Consider the following 19959-nt stretch of genomic DNA (forward strand, 5'->3'; position numbering starts at 1 on the left):
AATTGGTCTTGAAAATTTCTATCGACTTGAAAAAAATCTTTTTGCCACGCCCACTCTTACGCCCACAAACCGCCCAAAGCTGCCACGCTCACACTTTTGAAAAATGTTTTGATATTTTTTCATTTTTGTATTAGTCTTGAAAATTTCTATCTATTCGACAAAAAACTTTTTGCCACGCCCACTCTAACGCCCACAAACCGCCAAAAACTGTCCTTCGCACTTACACTAGCTGAGTAACGGGTATCAGATAGTCGGGGAACTCGACTATAGCGTTCTCTCTTGTTTTTATATACGTATAGTTCCATATACATCTACATATGTATGCAGAAGGCATGCATATGTCATGTATGGTCTGACCACTTGAGCTGCAAAGTGCATGCTCAGTATAATCGTTTGATCATATTACTTGAGCACTGGAACACTTGTGTAATTGTTGGTGGTCTTTTGGGTACTTGAACGTTATGTTTATTATGACAAAGTGTCACAATGTTTTGAAGATAACTTGTACCCATTAATTTAGTATATTTATAGGGTGAATATGTTTCAGTATACTGGATGGAGTCTTCCCCGAGCGGTGGAAGACAATGAAACTTGTTCTTCTGCCGAAAGGCAAGGGGCCTGCAAAAGCAGCAGGCATCTATCGCCCACTATGCCTGCTGGACATTGTGGGCAAACTGTTTGAGCACGATCGATCAACGCCAGACTCAGATTGGCAGCAATGACTCTGCCCCTATCTGGAGCTGTGTTACAAGCAAAGTAACCTACTTGGCTAGTGCGCGGGCAGTATCACGGACAATGGCACTGAGACTTATCAGGGGCTTTTCAACCGATTCGGACAACGCAGCGCATGCTCTTTCAGGCAGACCTGGAGATAAAGCGCCAATATCTAGCGCGAGAAGGTGTTGATCAAACGAAGATTCTCGTGTGGATTCGTGGAGTCTGGCAGACCAGGTGGCAAGAGTCGCAACGCAGAGTGTGAGCACAAAATGATGGACTACCACATGACCCAGTTCCTAACGGACCATGGTTGTTTTCGAGGGTACCTGATTAGGTTCCACCATGTGGATTCAGCGCAATGCCTCTTTTGCATAAACGCGGTGGAAACAGCGAAGCATATCCTCGTGCCATGCTCCAGGTTCGCTGTGGAGAAGGTCCAACTGGAGTCGCTCGCTGGTGCACCTCTCAGCCCACGAGGCTTAATTGCTGCTATGTTGGCGAACAGAGACGTTTGAAAAGGGGCTCACGAAATCATAGCCCACATGATGAAGCGTGTCCGCAAGGACGAGATGGCCAACAGATATGGCGGATGAGGAGTACTCCCGTGTGGTGGCGGGGTAAGAATTCTACCACAGTTCGCTCGGCTTATCGTAAAAGGCGACTAAAGACTCAAGGAAGGAGCGCCATGCAACGGATCAGCGCACAAGTAGAGGGAGTGCGATTTAGCATCACATCCTGCTCACCGATGAAATACTTTGACTGGCAGTCAAGCATGTCAAGGACAGGAGAAGGAGTGGAGGTTTTTGTTTAGTACGTAGGCATAACTCTATAGGGAGGGTTATGAATCGTGCATACCATCTACGGCCGGTAGACGGTATCTTAAGATACCGATGCGGCCCAGCGCATCGCAGCCGTTTTCCGGACGAGATTCCTTTCCCCCCTTCGAGCTCTGTTCGCCCCGTTCGGGAAAAGGCCCCGCGTACCGCAGCCGTTTTCCTGGGCGGGACAAAATCTTTGCAACGCCCCAGCGGCAACGCCATCTCATACAATCTTCCCGACCTTTATATTAAAACCTTGGCCAGAGGACCCCTTTTAGCCCGCCTGTCTCACAAACACATATTTCTGTGAAGGATCTTGGGCTGGCTGAGAAGACAAGAAAAAAGAAAAACACGAAGTAGGACAACGAGACGTGCTCGGACACGAAGAACAGAATACCGCCATCAAGCAGCATAGTTCACTCTCACACACCGTTTCTCTTCTGGGGAGGAAACCCCGGGACCGGCGGCGCCCGCATTTAAGTTCGTTGCTGATCAATATCTGGACAGTCGTTCACCAGCTGCCCGCCGAGCAATACCAAGCATATAAACCTAAGGACCCGGAATCGCCGACGCCCATAAGCAGTCTTTTCTGCGGAACCGTGGATTGGACCTTTCCTTGAGCGGGAACTTTCTCGGTTTGAGAACCTGGCCGGCGTGTCTCACATCGCGAAGCATTCCATCAACATGAGTAATGATAGGCCCCGAAGACCTTAGTTTGCGACAACGGAGCGCAATTCACGAGCCGCGGATTCCAGGCTTTCTGCAAGTCTATGGTGATGGAATTACAGCACACCGCGCCCTACACGCCTCGACAGAGGTAACGCCGGGACGAAGAACGGCCTTGGTTCCCCCTGAGGAGAAGAGCCGGCAGCTCCATAACATTTTTCAAGTCGCCCGCGACAACGCCGAACGCGCCACCGCCGAACAAGGCCGGCACTATAATCTCAGGCGACGAGAATGGAGACCAGCACTGGGCTCTTTAGTTCTCGTGCGTCAACACGTCCTTTCAAACGCGGCCGAAGGATTCGCCGCGAAGCTGGCTGCAATATCCTGGCTGGGAGATATCCTGGTAGCAATCCGGAAGAGGTGCCGACCGACGCTCCACGCCGACGCAACGCCACCACGCCCCGTTTACGACCACATTTCGGACGGTGAGCTGGAGTCGGTCCAGACGACGATGGGGGCTCCAATCCCGACACAACGCACAACATTGTATATTCTAGGAGTTAAAATATAAATAAAGTACATATTGTGAATTCATGGGACCGAAAACCAGACAGTTTCAATCCTTTCATTGCCCAACTCTCTTTTCCTTCTTCCCTCGAGCCCCGTTCGGAAGCGGCCCCGCCCATCGCAGCCGTTTTTCCGGACGACACTCCTTTCCCCCTTCGAGCCCCTTTCCGGAGCGGCCCCGCGCATCGCAGCCATTTTCCAGACGAGATTCCTTTTCCCCCTTCGAGCCCCGTTCGGAAGCGGCCCCGCGCATCGCAGCCGTCTCATACAATCTTCCCGATCTTTATATTAAAACCTTGGCCAGCAGGCCCCCTTTTAGCCCGCCTGTCTCACAAATAATTATTTCTGTGCACGGTGTTGATCACATTGGCGGTGTTGTCGGAGGCTTTAGACTTCTTGCCGCCCATCTTGAGACTTCTATAGAATTATGGTTTTCCTTCAAGAGAGTTCCTTGAATTGGTCCTAGATCCTTATAAAATACGTCCTGTTACTCTAAGGGTTAATAGCGTCCTCGCTCCCCGACACTTTGACTGAAGTTATTCCGAGTATTGGCTTTCGGGTAGTCAGTTCGAGCCTTACCGGATATTCACTTTCGGGTGTTCACTTTGAGTCTTCCCGGCTGTAGACTAACGGATATTCGCCCGGGTATTGACGTACGCGGGTATTGATCCGGGTATTCACCTGGGTATTGACTATTTTATCCTGTTCCCAGAGTTATAATTCTAAATTTCCCCTATTTTGGGAGTTAATACCCCCTCGGTGCCCAAAACTGGAGTAGGTTTTTTTCTGCGAACTATTGCGGAGGCTAAACTGGTCATTGGACACTCGTTTATTGTCGACTTGTCTCTCTAAACGAAATTCGTATTATTTTTTCTGGATCGGGAATAATGCTCAGCTATATTTTTAACTGTTGCACATGCAAGTCCGAGACTGATTGGAAGGACTAATGTACAAGATAACAAAACTGCTTCTCCAGAACACGGTGTTCTTAACAGTTCGACTTCACAAGGTTTCGCGTTAACAATGCTAGACTCCCCCAAGGTAGTGTACGGTTTCCGTTCTTTACATTCTATACACAGTAGCCATGTCTACAAACTATCAGCTCACATCCTCTACGTTTGCTGACGATTCCGCAATATTTAGCCGATCTAAATGCACAGCAAAGAAAATTTAACAACTTGCCTATCATCTTAAAACAGTGAAAAGATTGTTTGCGGATTGGCCGATCAAGTGGCCAAGCACAGACATCACACTGAACAGACAAACCTGCCCATACTGTACCCTGAGAAATACATTCATCACAAAAACAAACTTAGAAACATATCTTGGCGTTCACCTAGACAGTCGCCTCACCTTGCGGCGTTGTATAAAATCTAAGAGGACTCAGATTAAGCTTAAAGTAGCCAATATTGAATGACTAAATATTTGCCAGCACAGAACCCCCAAATTGATTATATTTCGTTTTATTCCTTGTCCTGCCAATTTGTATCGGTATATAAAAAACAACTCGGCCACGCCACTTTTACCGCAAATCCACAAACTGTCACGCCTCAACCTTTTTTATACCCGTTAATTGTAAAGTAAAAGTTGAAAAGTATGTAACAGGCAGAAGAAAGCGTTTCCGACCATATAAAGTATATATTATTGATCAGGATCAATGGTCAAGTCGATTTGGCCATATCCGTCTGTCTGTCCATCCGTATGAACGCTGATATCTCAGGAACTACAAAAGCTGGAAAATCGAGATTGGGCATACAGACTCCAGAGACATGGACGCAGCGCAAGTTTGTCGATTCAGGTTGCTACGCCCACTCTAACGCCCACAAACTGCCCAAAACTGCCACGCCCACATTTTTGAAAAATGTTTGGATATTTTTTTTCATTTTTGTATTAGTCTTGTACATTTCTATTGATTGTTTGGATATTTTTTTTTCATTTTTGTATTAGTCTTGTACATTTCTATTGATTTGCCAAAAAACTTTTTTTGGTTCTCGTAGGACCACTTAGCCATACTCAAGTCCACGCTCTTGAGCGGGCTCGGCGCGTCATGTACGGGATCCATCTCCAGTGGATTTTAAGATCTCCGCCACCCGGTTTCCGACGAATTGTTTTTTTTTTTGGTGCTTATCCAGTGCAGCACAGTCATAGAATCCGTCCATAGTAAACAGCTGCTGATCGCCACACCGTGCTCTTGTTTGACGGTGTCCATCAGTCTCGTACCCAATACTGCTGCTTGAAGTTCCAGTCGCGGGAACTTCGTTTTCGAGCATATGAAATGCGCCTGCGCATCTCCGCTTGCGTATGTGGCCCGCCAATAGGGCACTGCTTTTCAGTCTTGTTCATTCCTTGCCGCCAGCTCTCAAAGGCTGCGTCCTACGTGTCTGGTAACGGCTCTTCCCAGCCGACTCTCTCTCTCCACCAAATCTCTCGCATTAATAAAAGCGTCTTCTAGCTTCAAAGCGATCGGTCGTGTTTTTTTTCTGTTCTCCGAATTTATTTTTGTTTTGCCAAATCCAGCGGTGGATTTTGATAAATTCTTGAATAATTCAATTTCGTAACCAGTACTAGTTAAAGTTTCGTTCGCTTCGCGAGTGAATCTTATGTGATTTGTGCATTATTTTAATAAACTAATTCAATCTGTTCTCTTTCTGTCTTTGCGTTTTGTTTACTCTCTCTTTCGTGCGTTGTCCGCAGTGCTGTTTGGACAAGACAAAATAAAAGCCGACAACATAGATGTGGAAAAATTTAACTTTTCTTACGCTAGAGATCATTCAAGATAACTGTCCCTAATGAGCTATTCTCGACTTACGTCACGTGGCCAGATCACTGCCCCATCCCCCTCTACTACTTCTACTTCTGTAGTAGCCAAGAGGAAAGTGTTCACCAGAATCTGAAGGTTATCTAGCGTATAGTCGGGTCGGTGTTCGTACACTTCTTGCTATGCTCGGTACAATGCTCGTCGGATATGGCGTGGGTCTTCCTCCTATATGATACACTTCTCTACTACAAAATATGGTTTAAGTGCATATGGTTTAGAGAGCATATGGTTTAGAGATATTTATAAGAGAGACACACAAGCGTTGTGGGTGGCGATGATGTTATTTGCCCCCACGTCTTTACCCTCCCTACCGTGGTAACTTATGAGATTTTATAGTTACCCCTTTGGAAAGTCTTTGCTGCAATTTTACGCTATTTCAAAGTCATTCGACTTTCGCTTCACCGTACACATTCGCTTCACAAGACCGATAACAACAAGTTAGTACTTCATTTCCATTTCATTAAAATTCCAAGTCATTTCATTTCATTACATTCTTTTTAAGCTAAGATTATACATTTACTTTTACTGTTTTTCATTCGTTCGATACCTGCATCAAATACTATTAAATACTTTCGATAGGATATAAATATGCCCTCAGGCCATGATTGCTTTTATGCAAAAACTTACAAACAGATCCTCCGCAGCCAATTCGCTGGGCCCATCGAAGATGCAGGTGCTGTTGCTATGAGTCGAAAATTGTAGAAATGTTATTTAACAGGGATCCAAGGCAAACACTAAATCTAATTTAAATTCATTTCACAACTTCTCTAAACTCCTTTCATCGTCGTGGGATTCCTCGAGGGGGATGGGCGCCGCCTTCGGCTGCTCGCACCGGTGAAGTCTCCGCTTGCTTACATGCTGAAGTGCGACCGGGTTCTATGTGCCCGCCACACTAATCCTCGGCCTGGTTATGGCTTCACCAAGGCCACTGCTCCTTTACTGCTATTCCTTTCCTCTAGTTAAATTTTGAGGCCGCTGAACGCCTTCCGCACTAACCTAGAGCTGCACGTGGCCGGTTATGCCGCTGCCATAGCTTATGCGCAGGCCGCCTATACCGTATACTGTTTCTAAAGAATCTGGTTATATGCAGGGCGTTCAAAAAATGAGGTTATGTGCACGCGCTGCGCCGACCAGGCCGCAGCCGTCGTCGCCGTTTTCTCGGGGCTTCCAGAAAGTGAGGTTATGTTCCCTTGCAGGAGCTGCTGAGGGCTCACACGCTGACTTCGTGGCTGCCAGACAGACACCTGCGCCTCCTCCGCCGCGCTGCGTTGAGCTGGCTGCTGCATTAATTAAATGCATTTATTTGGCTTATGTACAATGCCGTATATCACTGATATTTACCCGATCTCGCAAATGCACAAAACTGATTATTTTCTTGGCTCGGCCAAGTTGTAGGCACTCTGCCTTTATTGGTCGATACTGGTTAAACGCACAAATCCACGTGTGGATTTTTCGGTTTTTAAGATCAAGTGGTGCGCATTACCGAGCTTGCAGTACAGCAGTGTGTTTCTTGGAAGCACGCGAGCCAAAGCAACGGGACCTTTCCCAAATCCTCTCTTAGCGCTCTCGCTAGTGGTGAGCGAAGAACTAGAGGAAGAGGAGGTAAAAATAGTGTGTTATTTGCAAGCGTTGCTTTGCAGGCAAAAAAAAATCAGCAACCGATATTCATGATTCGCTAGATAAGGTGGTCTTATCGATATTAGATTATTTATATTCATATTCAAAATGTATATCTACATTTCTATATTAAAATTTATTCCTCTACATATATATATATATTCGATAGTCTTTCAATCTGGCCCCTACACCACAGTCAAATCATCAAGATTCACAGTCGAAGAGGTTTTAACGGAAAATGGGTCAGATGGGAATAATTCTGCAACTTCTAACTTTTTATGTCCTTCAGGTGATTACTATTTACTAGCTCGTAATAAAATTTGACTGCGGGGTAGTTGTGTGACACCCGTCGTTTTCAATGCAGTGTCATTCTGTAGCGACTGAATATTCCTCAATAGCTCGTAGTCCTGCCCTTTCATAATCATATTCTGACTAAAACACAGATAATAGGGTGAAAATCCGGTGCTACGATGGGTTGTTGATCTCAAGGACGCGCTAATTTCATCAATGTTCCTATCTTAATCGGTATGATCCGTTCCATTGCATTCCATGCATAATTGTCTACAAATCGTCTATGCCACCCCGCTAAGCCAAGAAACCGCAGTTGCTTGACCGACGTAGGGATCAGGAATGTGTCAATTGCTCTAACTTTTACCCGGATCGACTTTAAGCTGTCCGTACACTATTATAAAACCTAGCTACTTGATCTCTGTCATACAAAATTTAGATTTGGCTACGTTAATAGTTAAATTAGCCCTTAGCAAACACATTGCAATCTCTTCTAGCAATGTTCTACCATTCTAGTACATGGTATGATTGGTTAAATATTGATATATCCGAATGGGATTCACGCAGATTCAAAAACTCGCGCGGATCTGTCTACATACCGCAGCTGGGTTTCAGTTCTTCGGATGCGACGCGTGGATTTTGATCGACGCATCCTGCTGACGGTTTTCCGATGGTCTGCAATGTTGACATTTTGGCTTAAACGTGTTTTTAGCCCCACATCCGTAACAGAAAATGCTGCGAGGGTTAAGACATTCATCAAACCGATGGCCAATTTTGTCGCAGTTCCAATTTTTAATCTGACTAGGCTGTATGGCTCAAATATCATCCAGGGCTACATCCTCAGATTGTTGTTCTAGTTGAGCAATATACGGCCGCGTTGCAATTTGGTTCTTACCATGCAAATGCATAAGTTCGTATCTAATGTCGAATCAGAAGTTCAACTAAAGTGTACTCAAACGCGAAACTAACTTTTCTATCTGGAATTGGTATTCCTCAAATGATTCTGTCTCTGACGCCTTTTATTGATGGATTATGTCCATGTCTGTATCGACGTTTTTGAATTTCTGGCTAAATTCTCTGCAAAACTCTGCCCAAGTAAAGGGTGCACGAGTTTGGAGAAAACAGGCAGAAGGAAGCATTTCCGACCATATAAAGTATATATAATAAACTATTTTGGTGATAGATTTAATGAAAAAAAATATATTTTCCTTTTTATGATCTTTATTTGAATAAGTTTCACCAGAGGTCAGTTAAGAACTAATTTACAAATGTATTCCTTCGGCCCAGCAAACCTTTTACAGAGGATTAACATAAGCCTTTTAAGTTCTACTTAGCTTTATATGTCAAGCTTAACATATCATTAAGCTCGTTACCGTTAAGCGGTTCGTATCTTGGGGGAATGTTATTTATGCGGCTTTTGGAGAGTGAAGCTTTCCAAAAGATCGGCTTTAGCTTTTTTATATGAAGAGTGAATATGTCGTATGAAGAAATGAATATGTCACTCCCCCACCTTTTAGATAATAGCTTGTCCTCAAGCGATTATTTCTGGATATAAGTGTGGTACTGGATTTGCAATTTCAGCTATTTCTGTTTTTGTTTCTGTTTCTTTTTCGATATTTTTGTTAGTGGTTTTACTTGGTTTTAGGTAAGAGATAATAATTTTGTGTGGCGCTGTTTTACATTTCATATAAAAGTAAAATATATAAATTAAAACTAAAACAGATATAAAGATTATTAGTATGTTTCTGTAAATTGTGTTACTCTTATTGTTTAACAAAATCATTTCTTTAATTTCTATTTATGACATTGGTTCGATTTTTGTTACATTGTGTTCAGTAAATATTACATTTGTGTATTGTTGAATACTATTAGAAATTGTAATTTGTTTAAATTCTGCTGTGCAGTTGAATATTTTTATTATTTTCAATATAAATCTCTTGATCGTTACAATTGTGATAAAGTTTTTCTCTGGTCATATTCCAGGTTATAAGTAAAAATATAGGATTGTTTACGATATTTTTGAAAAGTACAAGTTGGTGTTTCGTGTTTTATTATGTTAGCTATGCAATGGTCTTTGACAATATTCTTTGTTAGTGTATTTAGAACATAGTTGTTATGTGAGTAATTTTTGCCTTCAATATTTTTCTTAATAATTTGGCCATTATTGTCGGGGTAAGGTGCAATTATGAATGTTGGTCGTTCAATTGAATTCATAGGAATGTGGGACATTAGGAATATTTCATTAGTAGGTACGTTATACCAAGCGGAAGTTTTTATGTTTATCAGATTTTTTTAATTAATGTTGCCAACATTGTCATGTTTTAGTAGTTTAGGATTAAATATTCCTAGTCGTGTTAGTTGTGAACCCATTTCAATGTCTTCGATATATTCGGTAAAATGTTCAATATTAAATATTAATAGATTCAATTTTTGTTCCTTTTTCAAAGAATTGGACTGGTTATTAATTATTTCTATGCCATTATTGAGACTGTCAATAATGTGGTTTAGAGTGCTGACCTGTACTGTGTCTTGTGATAGAGTCGAAATTTGTTGTTCAATATGTTGTCTGTCGTCTTCGTCTAGTGTGCCAAAAAGATATCTTAATGTGGAACCTACAAAGTTAGCCAGTCCTCGTTTGTTTCGTTTTGAGATGCGTATGCCATTTATTTCTCTTTCCATTTTCTCGGTTAAATATTTAATTTGTGTGACATTTTTAAATTCTTGACATTGTTTAATTATACTATTAAATGTTTCTTCAACTTCTGTTATATTTATGGTGAGACAGTGATGCATAAGGGTGATGGGGATTTGTATTGTTCCAGATTCAAACAAGATAAATCCTTGATTGTTTTCTATTGGGTTGATTTCGATTGTGTAGTTTGTGTCGCAATACAAGTTATTATGGTGATTATGAATCCGATGATTGGGAGGTGTCGGTTTGCTGCAAGTATTTGCTGTCATTAACTTTCTTTTTCTTTTTAAATTTGCTTTTATAATGAATAACGTTTTGACCTCTATTATATCGTTATAATGTTTTTCGTATAATTGTTTTATTCTGCCTGTTTTTCTAGAGGGATTCTTTGATTTTGCGCGTGTTAAGGGTGCTTGTCTAAATTTTGTGTCGATTTCGAAATCCTGTCGTTTTTTGTTAAGATTTTTGATTTTCATATCTTTAATCATCTGGGTATCATAAGTAGGTGTGTCTGCGTAAAGAAGGATGTTAGCCGGTATCTGTCTGGTTGTGTTATGTTTAGTCTTGTGGTTGTATATGTATAAAATTGTTTCCATTCGTGTTTCTTTATTTTCTCTATTGTTTTCAGTATTGATAATTCTGATTTTTTCATTTATGGTTTTATGAAGGCGTTCTATGTCTGCTATTCCTGTTTTACTTGTGGTAATATCTATTTGTATGTCTTCGTTGTTTAGCCAAGTTTTTAAAGAAGTGCTTATAAACGCGGAGTCCTTGTCTGCTTTAATTTTCTGTGGTTTTCCCATGTCGTTAAAAATTCTAGTAAGGGATCGTTTTGCCTCTAACCAATCTCTACTGTTTGTTTTAATAAGTGAAGCAAATTTTGAATAAACGTCTATACAAGATAAATACTGTTCGTTATCAATAGCATAAAAGTCAATAACATAAATTTCGCGTGGGTTATTTGTCTCTGGAGTTATTTCGAAAACTAGTTTTGTTGGTCTATGTTCTGTCTTTGCAAGGTTACAGACTTCACAATCATTGATACCGTTTTGAATTAGTTTATTATATTCGGGAAAATAGTGAGTTTCTTTAAATAATCGTATCATTTTTTCAATACCAGGGTGTAACAATTTAGAATGTTGTGTAATAATGAATTCTTTAAATTCAGGATAAGATTTATGATACTTTTCAGAATTTTCACGTTACTATGTGGGTTAATGGTTTCTCGATATGCTTTTTGAAAAACTAAAAAGTCTTTATCGTTTTCCAGGTAAATAACACTGCTATTATTTAAGAAGTATTTAATAAGGATATCTTTTGCTTTTGTCAGGGTCATGTCAGTGTATTTGATGGTCAGTTTTATTTTGGAAAAGTATTTCGTTGCCTCTACTTGGTCTACGCTATCTTTTATAAATTCAATTTGTCTTGCTAAATAGTTTATGGGTTTTTCTGTAATTTCAATGTAGGTTTCGTTGCTTTCTGATGAACTGTGTGTTGTTGCTGCTGTTGAAATATTTTCTTCTTCGCCTACCATGTTTTCTTCAATATTGACGCGAGATAAAGCGTCTGCTACATGATTAAGTTTACCTTCTAAATGTTTGATTTTGAAATTATATTCGCTAAGTCTAATTCGCCAACGTTGTAGTTTTATGTTAGGCTCTTTAATATTATTTAGCCAAACAAGGGGTTTGTGATCGCTCAAAATCTCAAAGGGGACTCCATATAATATGGGCGGAAATATTTGGTTGCCCAATCGATTGCTAGTAGTTCTTTTTCAATAGTGCTATAATTTTGTTCATGATCATTTAATGTTCTACTTGCAAAGCTTACTGGCTTATTGTCTTGTGATAACACGGCTCCTATGGCGAAATTGCTAGCGTCAGTAGTGACTTGAAATGTTTTTGTGAAATTAGGGCAAATCAAAATGGGGTCGTTCATTATGAGTGTTTTCAATTTTTCAAATGATTTATTGTATTCTTCGTTTCTTGTGTCTATTTTAGCTCCTTTTTTTAGAAATATTGTCAGAGGTTTTGCAATCTTTGCAAAGTCTGGAATGAACTTACGGTAGTATCCGCATAAGCCTAAGAAAGATTTGATTTCTTTTGGTGTCTTTGGGAGAGGAAATTTTTCGATTGCCTTAACTTTCTCTTTATTAGGTCGTATGCCTTCTGGACTTATAATATGACCTAAGAAATTTGTTTCCTTTTTTAAAAATTCGTATTTGTGCAATTGGAGTTAAAGATTGGCTTTTTTAAGTTTCTCAAAAACCTTCCTCAGTGAGTCTAGGTGTTCGTTCAGAGATGTTGAATAGATGATCACATCATCTAAATAAACAAGGCAATGCTTATTTATGAGGTCTTTTAGGACGTAATTCATGCACCGTTGGAAGGTTGCAGGAGCATTTTTTAAGCCAAATGGCATGCGAGTGTACTCATAGTGACCATGTTTGGTCGAAAACGCCGTTATTGGTATAGACTTAGGGTCCATTTCGATTTGATGAAAGCCTTTTGCTAAGTCAATTGTAGTAAAATACTGGCATTTTCTTAATTTGCCTAGTATTTCGTCCATGTTAGGAATCGGAAATTTATTGTTATTTCATTTAGATTTCGATAGTCCACGACCAACCTGAATTTCGATTTGCCAGAGGCATCCATCTTTTTGGGGACAATCCATAATGGACTGCAATAAGGGAGTCGCTTTCGCGTATACTGCCTCGTTTTAACATTTCCTCAATTTGCTTATTTACTTCTGCTTCGTAAGAAAACGGGTACGAGTATGGTCTTTTGTAAACTGGGTTTTCATGAGAGGTTTTTATATCGTGACGTATTATACTTGTGAATGTAAGGTTTTCATTTTTGGAATATTGAATGTCATTGCACTCTTTTAATAAATTTGTAAGTCTGTATTTTTCCTCACTTTTTAAATGTTCTAGTCTGTATGTGTGTTCTGAGTCTATGTTGTTGTCCATGGCATAATTTATTTCTGATGTAAAGTTGTTTTCTTGTAAGAGTGCATTAAAGTTTTCCGAAGAGTTCTCATCACATGGATCTAGTTCTTTGTGAATGAATGTTCTTTCGTTAATTATTGTTTCTTTCCGAGAGTAGTCTATTAAACCGTTATTCTCCATTAGTATTTTTCTTCCTAACAGAATATCATAATAAGGTGAAAATGAATGAATATAGAATTGCGTTTGTTGAAAAAGACCGTTGGCTGGAAGGTCTACATATTTATTTAATTTAGAATAGCCTGTCATACTTCGGACAGTTATTTTCTTATCTTTAACTTGAAGAATAAAATAGTTTGAGCTCATCAAGTTTATCGAAGAGCCAGTATCAACTATGCATCTATATCTGTGGTTATTAAACATGATCTCTATGTATTGGTGGGATCCCAGGCTGGTATTGGAAAATTTTCAGCTTGTTGATATTGCTGATCTGTAAACAATTCTGTCTGAGTATTCTGTAATTGATCTTCGTGGAACTGTTTGTCATTATTAATGTAGTGTTCAGTTTCGTTATCGTAATCAAATTCGTGCTGGTGAAAATTTTCATTTGTCTGCATACGCGATTGTTCGCTGATTTCTCTTAAACGCTTATTTGGCACTCTTGGTTGTTGGGGGGGCTGATAGTAGTTTCGGGTGTCGTTTTGACGGTCCTGAAGTAAGTTTGTTCTGAATCCGTTGTATAAATTTCTGTACTGATTAAGTTGCTGTTGTCTGGTCAGAGGAATTTGTCTAAGAGGGGTTTGATTGTTTACGTTAGTGTTTTGGGTCTGTGTGGGATTTAATGGAATAAAAGGGCAAATAAATCGTTGGTTGGGGTGAAAGGTTTTGATTTGGTTAATGTTTGTATGTTTATGGGTGAATTTGAGTTAAATTTTGGCTGACTATCGAATGTTTTTGAAATTGGGTCTTCGTATAGACCTTCTTGTTGGGCGGTTTGCCTTAGTTTTTGAACGGTTGAAATGTCATACCTCGCTAAGGTCATGAACAACCTATCGGGGAGTGAGCGTTGAATTGTATTTTTTATTGTGGTTGCCATTGCTTGTGTATAAACCACCATATTATTTCGGTCATTCTCTAATGCTAACTTATTTATAATTACAGTGGACTTATCTTCTAATTGTTCACAGAATAGACGTAAGTTAAAAGGTGTGCGATACAATCTTCCTAGTAGTTCCTCCAGGGGCATCTGAGTCTTGAATTCCGTGATTAGGGCGTCTCTTAAAGTTGTCCATTCGTTGTGCATTCCAAATTGGGTAACCTTTTCCGCATCTCCGACAACTTGAAGTTCGATGGCTCCAAATATAACCGCCTTCTGTCGAGCGTCGTTGAAGGGTATATGTTCAACAGGTATTCGATACGTCTGATGAACGAGCTGATATTTGATGGGTCGCCAGAGAATTTCGGTACTTGGCGTATTTGCCGAAGTAATTGAGTCATATTTTCCGCTGGTAATTCCATTTTAGTTTTATTTATAAGTTAGTTTCTGTTCTTATTCACAGACTGCTGCAGTATGTCGAGACTTATGCCTTAAGTGAACTGCACTGTTTTAACTTTTTATTGTTTTATACATTAGTAGCGGTCGCACTTTTGATTTTAGTGGGCTACTGTTTTGTTCACAGACTGCTACAGTATGTCGAGACTTATGTCTTAGTGAACTGCATTGTGCGCCCTTTAATTGTATTACACCTTAGTGGAGGTCTCACTTCACAAAGCGGTCCACAAAATTAGGTCTTTAAATTAACTCCGATCGCACAGGTTCTTGTGCGGATACCGATTTTAGTCACTTTAAACGAACCGAAATCACTTTGTTGCGGCCAATTCGCGGGTACAATCAGAAAAGGTTACTTGGTCGTACAAGTTTCCTCTTTTCACTAGATTGTCAAAGGATAACGAGTTTACTAGGACTTTTTTCAGTATCCTAGCGACTGCGCCAATAAACTTTTTTGGTAATAGCCTTAATGAAAAAAAAAAATATATTTTTTTTTTATGATCTTTATTTGAATAAGTTTCACCAGAGGTCAGTTAAAAACTAATTTACAAATGTATTCCTTCCGCCCAGCAAACCTTTTACAGAGGATTAACATAAGCCTTTTAAGTTCTACTTAGCTTTATATGTCAAGCTTAACAGATCATTAAGCTCGTTACCGTTAAGCGGTTCGTATCTTGGGGGAATGTTATTTATGCGGCTTTTGGAGAGTGAAGCTTTCCAAAAGATCGGCTTTAGCTTTTTTATATGAAGAGTGAATATGTCGTATGAAGAAATGAATATGTCACTATAAATTCTTGACCAGGATCAATTGCCGAGTCGATCTGGGCATGTCCGTCTGTCCGTATGAACGTCGAGAGCTCAGGAACTACAAAAGCTAGAAAGTTAAGATTAAGCATACAGACTCCAGAGACATATACGCAGCGCAAGTTTGTCGATTTATGTTGCCACGCCCACTCTAAACTTTTGAAAAATGTTTTAATATTTTTTCATTTTTGTATAGGTCTTGTAAATTTCAATCGATTTGCCAAAAAACTTTTTGCCACGCTAACACTTTTGAAAAATGTTTTGATATTTTTATACCCGTTACTCGTAGAGTAAAAGGGTATACTAGATTCGTTGAAAAGTATGTAACAGGCAGAAGGAGGCGTTTCCGACCATATAAAGTATGTATATTCTTGATCAGGATCAATAGCCGAGTCGATTTGGCCATGTCCGACTGTCCGTCCGTCTGTCCGTCCGTCTGTCCGTCCGTCTGTCCGTCCGTCTGTCCGTCTGTCTGTCCGTATGAACGTCGAGATCTCAGGAACTACAAAAGCTAGAAAGTTGAGATTAAGCATACAGACTCCACAGACATAGACGCAGCGCAAGTTTGTCGAATCATGTCATTCTAACGCCCACAAACCGCCCAAAGCTGCCACGCCCACACTTTTGAACTATGTTTTGATATTTTTCATTTTTGTATTGGTCTTGTAAATATCTATCGATTTGCAAAAAAACTTTTTGCCACGCCCACTCTAACGCCCTCAAACCGCGCAAAGCTGCCACGCTCACACTTTTGAAAAATGTTTTTATATTTTTTCATTTTTGTATTAGTCTTGTAAATTTCCATTAATTTCCCAAAAAACTTTGTCACGCCCTCTCTAACGCCCACAAAGCGCCAAAAACCGTCAGTGCTGCAGACTCTCCTTCGCACTTCCACTAGCTGAGTAACGGGTATCAGATAGTCGGGGAACTCGACTATAACGTTCTCTCTTGTTTTAATTTTTGTATTAGTCCTGTAAATTTCCAAGAATTTGCGAAAAACTTTTTGCCACGCCCACTCTAAGGCCCACAAACCGCCAAATCTGCCAGTGTTGAAGACTCTCCTTCTGAGTAACGTGTATCAGATAGTCGGGGAACTCGACTACAGAGTTCTCTCCTGTTTTCTTCTAAATTGGTTTCTCCCAGTCTAAAATGAAAACCAGTTTGAGCCTTCTGTACTGTTACTAGCTTTTTAGGCTGTCCAAGATCTCAGTTCCGTATATCAAAATGCACCTTTAAGTCTTTTGACATTTGATATATAGAAGTTGATGCCATAATTGGGTACTAAATAATTTTCAAAAGGAGTATATAAAACAGTAGCACCAGAACTGAGCCGTTGATTAAAGATGCATAAGTTTTTGGCATTATATCTGTTAATAACTTTTTGTTTTAAGGACTCCTTTTATATCGGCTATAGTAGTAATGTCAATATTGTTACAATTTTTTGTAACGAATTTTACAACGATTTATTTACTAGGCCGGGATCTTGATCCATTTTAATATTTCAAAAGGAAATGCAACTTTTCCGTTTTCTTCTTTGCATAAATTACCAATTCAAATTTATTAATTATATTTGGAATACGTTTTTTCGCGTCTGAGAAATTTTCAGTCATGAATTTTTATACCCGTTACTCGTAGAGTAAAGATTCGTTGAAAAGTATGTAACAGGCAGAATGAAGCGTTCCCGACCATAAAAAGTATATATATTTTTGATCAGGATCAATAGCCGAGTCGATCTGGCCATGTCCGTCTGTCCGTCCGTATGAACGTCGAGATCTCAGGAACTACAAAAGCTAGAAAGTTCAGATAAAGCATACAGACTCCAGAGACATAGAAGCAGCGCAAGTTTGTCGATTCATGTTGCCACGCCCACTCTAACGCCCACAAACCGCCCAAAATTGCCACGCCCACACTTTTAAAAAATGTTTTGATATTTTTTCATTTTTGTATTGGTCTTGTAAATTTCTATCGATTTGCGGAAAACTTTTTGCCACGCCCACTCTAACTCTGACAAACCGCCCAAAGCTGCGTGGCACACTTTTAGTAACGGGTATCAGATAGTCGAGGAACTCGACCATAGCGTTCTCTCTTGTTATTACCTTGACTGTTTATACTATTTTATTTCTTAAAAAAATTTTTGCTACGTGATTCTCTTTTCCTTTGGTGAACTTTATTTCGTAATCAAACTCTCTAAGTTGTATTTTCCAACGTTGTGTTCTAACGAGTACGGGATACGGTTATATCTTTAATTAATAACAAATTTAATGAACTATTTATACATTTTTATATGTATATCTTGAAGTTTGCAATTATAAAGTTCAGTATTGTCAAATTATTTTCTTAATTTTATACGACTTTTATTTGATTTATATAAAAAATAATTTCTGTTTACATTATATTTTTAACAATAATAATTTTAACAATAATAATTTGCTTCTAAAGCGATTTTTTCCAGTCTAAAATGAAAATCAGTTTTCAGCCAACTGCACTGTTAGTAGCTCTTTAGGCTGTCCGAGCTGTCAGTTCCGTATATCAAAATGCACCTTTTAGACGTTTGACATTTGAAATATAGAAGTTGATACCATAATTGGACACTAAATAATTTTCAAAAGTATATATAACAGGAGAACCTGTATTGCTCCGTTGATTCAAGATGCATAAGTTTCTGGCATTGGGCCTGCTACCCTACCTTCTGGGTTCACTTAACGGCACCAGGCTGACGTTTATTGCAAACGATGAGTCAGACACTGCAATAGGTTTGTACGCAGTTCATATTATTTTTTTTTTGAAAAACAAGTTTTTATAGCCATTGGCACCTAGCGCTTACCCAAATTATCAGAGGCTTGCAACCACATTCACTTGCTATATTGGCGCTACCAAGCAAAGATCTATCTGACGGTGTCTGCCAGAAAGACCGCAGCGTTTATCTTGATGATTTTCTGCATCGTCTTCATCGTAGTAGCTACAAGTCGGTGGTATTCAGCAAGGCGGAGCTCTTTTTTCAATACATTGAGGAAAACCTTCAAGGTGCAAACGAGTGTATTAGTCTGATTTTGGAGGAGCCCAAACAGCTGTTGAATAGTCTCCACGATCGCCATCTTGCCCATCGCTTAAGCCTATTTATTTTTTTCTGGGGAGCACGTTTTCCACCCAGTCCCCGAGTAATAAGTTTCAAGGAGCCGCTTCGAGCGGTAGTGCTAACTCGTCCTCGCAAGAAGGCCTTCCGCATCTACTACAACCAGGCTAGGCCATGTAGCGACAGTCAGCTACAGTTGGTTAATTGGTACGACGGCGATAACCTTGGTCTCCAACGAATTCCTCTTCTCCCGACTGCATTATCGGTGTACGCCAACTTTCAAGGTCGTATTTTTCGGGTGCCTGTATTTCATGTAACGCGTTGTGTGTGCAAACAACAATGCAGGGCCTAATCAATGCTTTATTTAATTGCAGTCTCCGCCGTGGTTTTGGGTAACGTATTGCAATTACAGCTCCGAAGAAGACGAGGAGTTGAACAACCTAGACAGCATAGAGAAAAGAAAGGTTTGGGTCACGGGTGGTCGCGATCACCGCCTACTCACGCTGCTATCTAAGGAAATGAACTTTCGGTTTAAGTATATCGAAGCACCCGGTCGAACCCAGGGCTCTATAAGGTCAGAAAATGACAGGGATTTGAATGACAGTTTCACGGGAGGCATTGGATTGCTGCAAAGTGGAGTAAGTGGTTTTGAACCTAATATTAAACAGTTTAATTTAGATTTTTGGTTCAGCAGCTAGCAGATTTTTTTTTGGGAGATGTCGGTCTAAGCTGGGAGCGACGTAAGGCCATCGAGTTCTCTTTTTTCACACTGGCAGATTCAGGAGCGTTTGCTACACACGCCCCTAGGCGACTTAATGAGGCCCTGGCCATTATGCGCCCGTTTAAGCAAGACATCTGGCCTCATCTAATACTTACGATCATTTTCTCCGGTCCAATTTTTTATGTTATTATTGCCCTGCCTTATATATGGCGTCGACGACGGGTCAACTCAGATGTCGAACATCTTGGCGAATTATATTTCCATATAACGTACTTAAAAGAGATAACTCCACACTTATTAAAGTTCAAACCCAGAACTGTGCTGGCTGCCTACCAGATGCCTCACCAACTCTTTCAGAAGTGCATATGGTTCGCTTTACGTCTGTTTTTAAAACAATGTAAGTAGAAATTATTTTTAAGGTGAGCAATTTAATCAATCCTTAAACTTTGTTTAAAACTATTTCTACAGTTAAGCCAAACTTTTGTTCCTTGATTACCAGATACCCCTTATTTACTTTAACTGTGGGAGTGGGAGAAAACAAATTCGAAATTAAACAAAATTTAAAACTTGTTTCTAGTTTGTGGGAGTTAGATTGAGGTCAACATGTGGTCAACATGTTTTTGTCATATCGATAGAAATCGACAAGACAAATAATATAATAACAAAATTGAAACATATTTTTTAA

The 19959-nt window shown here is 40.0% G+C and overlaps 1 protein-coding gene across 1 annotated transcript; it reads left to right on the top strand.

Annotated features, from left to right (window-relative positions):
- The first annotated feature begins 2226 nt into the window (after nucleotides 1–2226).
- LOC6529165 (ionotropic receptor 40a-like) lies at nucleotides 2227–19705 on the top strand. The gene is made up of 3 exons (XM_039372319.2): nucleotides 2227–2686; nucleotides 18268–18866; nucleotides 18928–19705. Exons 1-3 carry the CDS (start codon nucleotides 2227–2229, stop codon nucleotides 19249–19251), a joined length of 1383 nt encoding a protein of 460 aa, XP_039228253.2. The 3' UTR covers nucleotides 19252–19705.
- The last annotated feature ends 254 nt before the right edge of the window (nucleotides 19706–19959 follow it).

Source organism: Drosophila yakuba, chromosome 2R (genome assembly GCF_016746365.2).
Source record: "Drosophila yakuba strain Tai18E2 chromosome 2R, Prin_Dyak_Tai18E2_2.1, whole genome shotgun sequence".
Taxonomy (NCBI): Eukaryota; Metazoa; Arthropoda; class Insecta; order Diptera; family Drosophilidae; genus Drosophila; species Drosophila yakuba.

Bases quoted from the DNA above. Each gene is read 5' to 3' on its own strand.
- LOC6529165 (XM_039372319.2), top strand. From the start codon at position 2,227: ATGATAGGCCCCGAAGACCTTAGTTTGCGACAACGGAGCGCAATTCAC. The intron at 2,687-18,267 runs GTGAGCTGGAGT...TTTTTTTTTGAA, and splicing joins TTACGACCACATTTCGGACG to AAACAAGTTTTTATAGCCAT. The intron at 18,867-18,927 runs GTAACGCGTTGT...ATTTAATTGCAG, and splicing joins TTCGGGTGCCTGTATTTCAT to TCTCCGCCGTGGTTTTGGGT.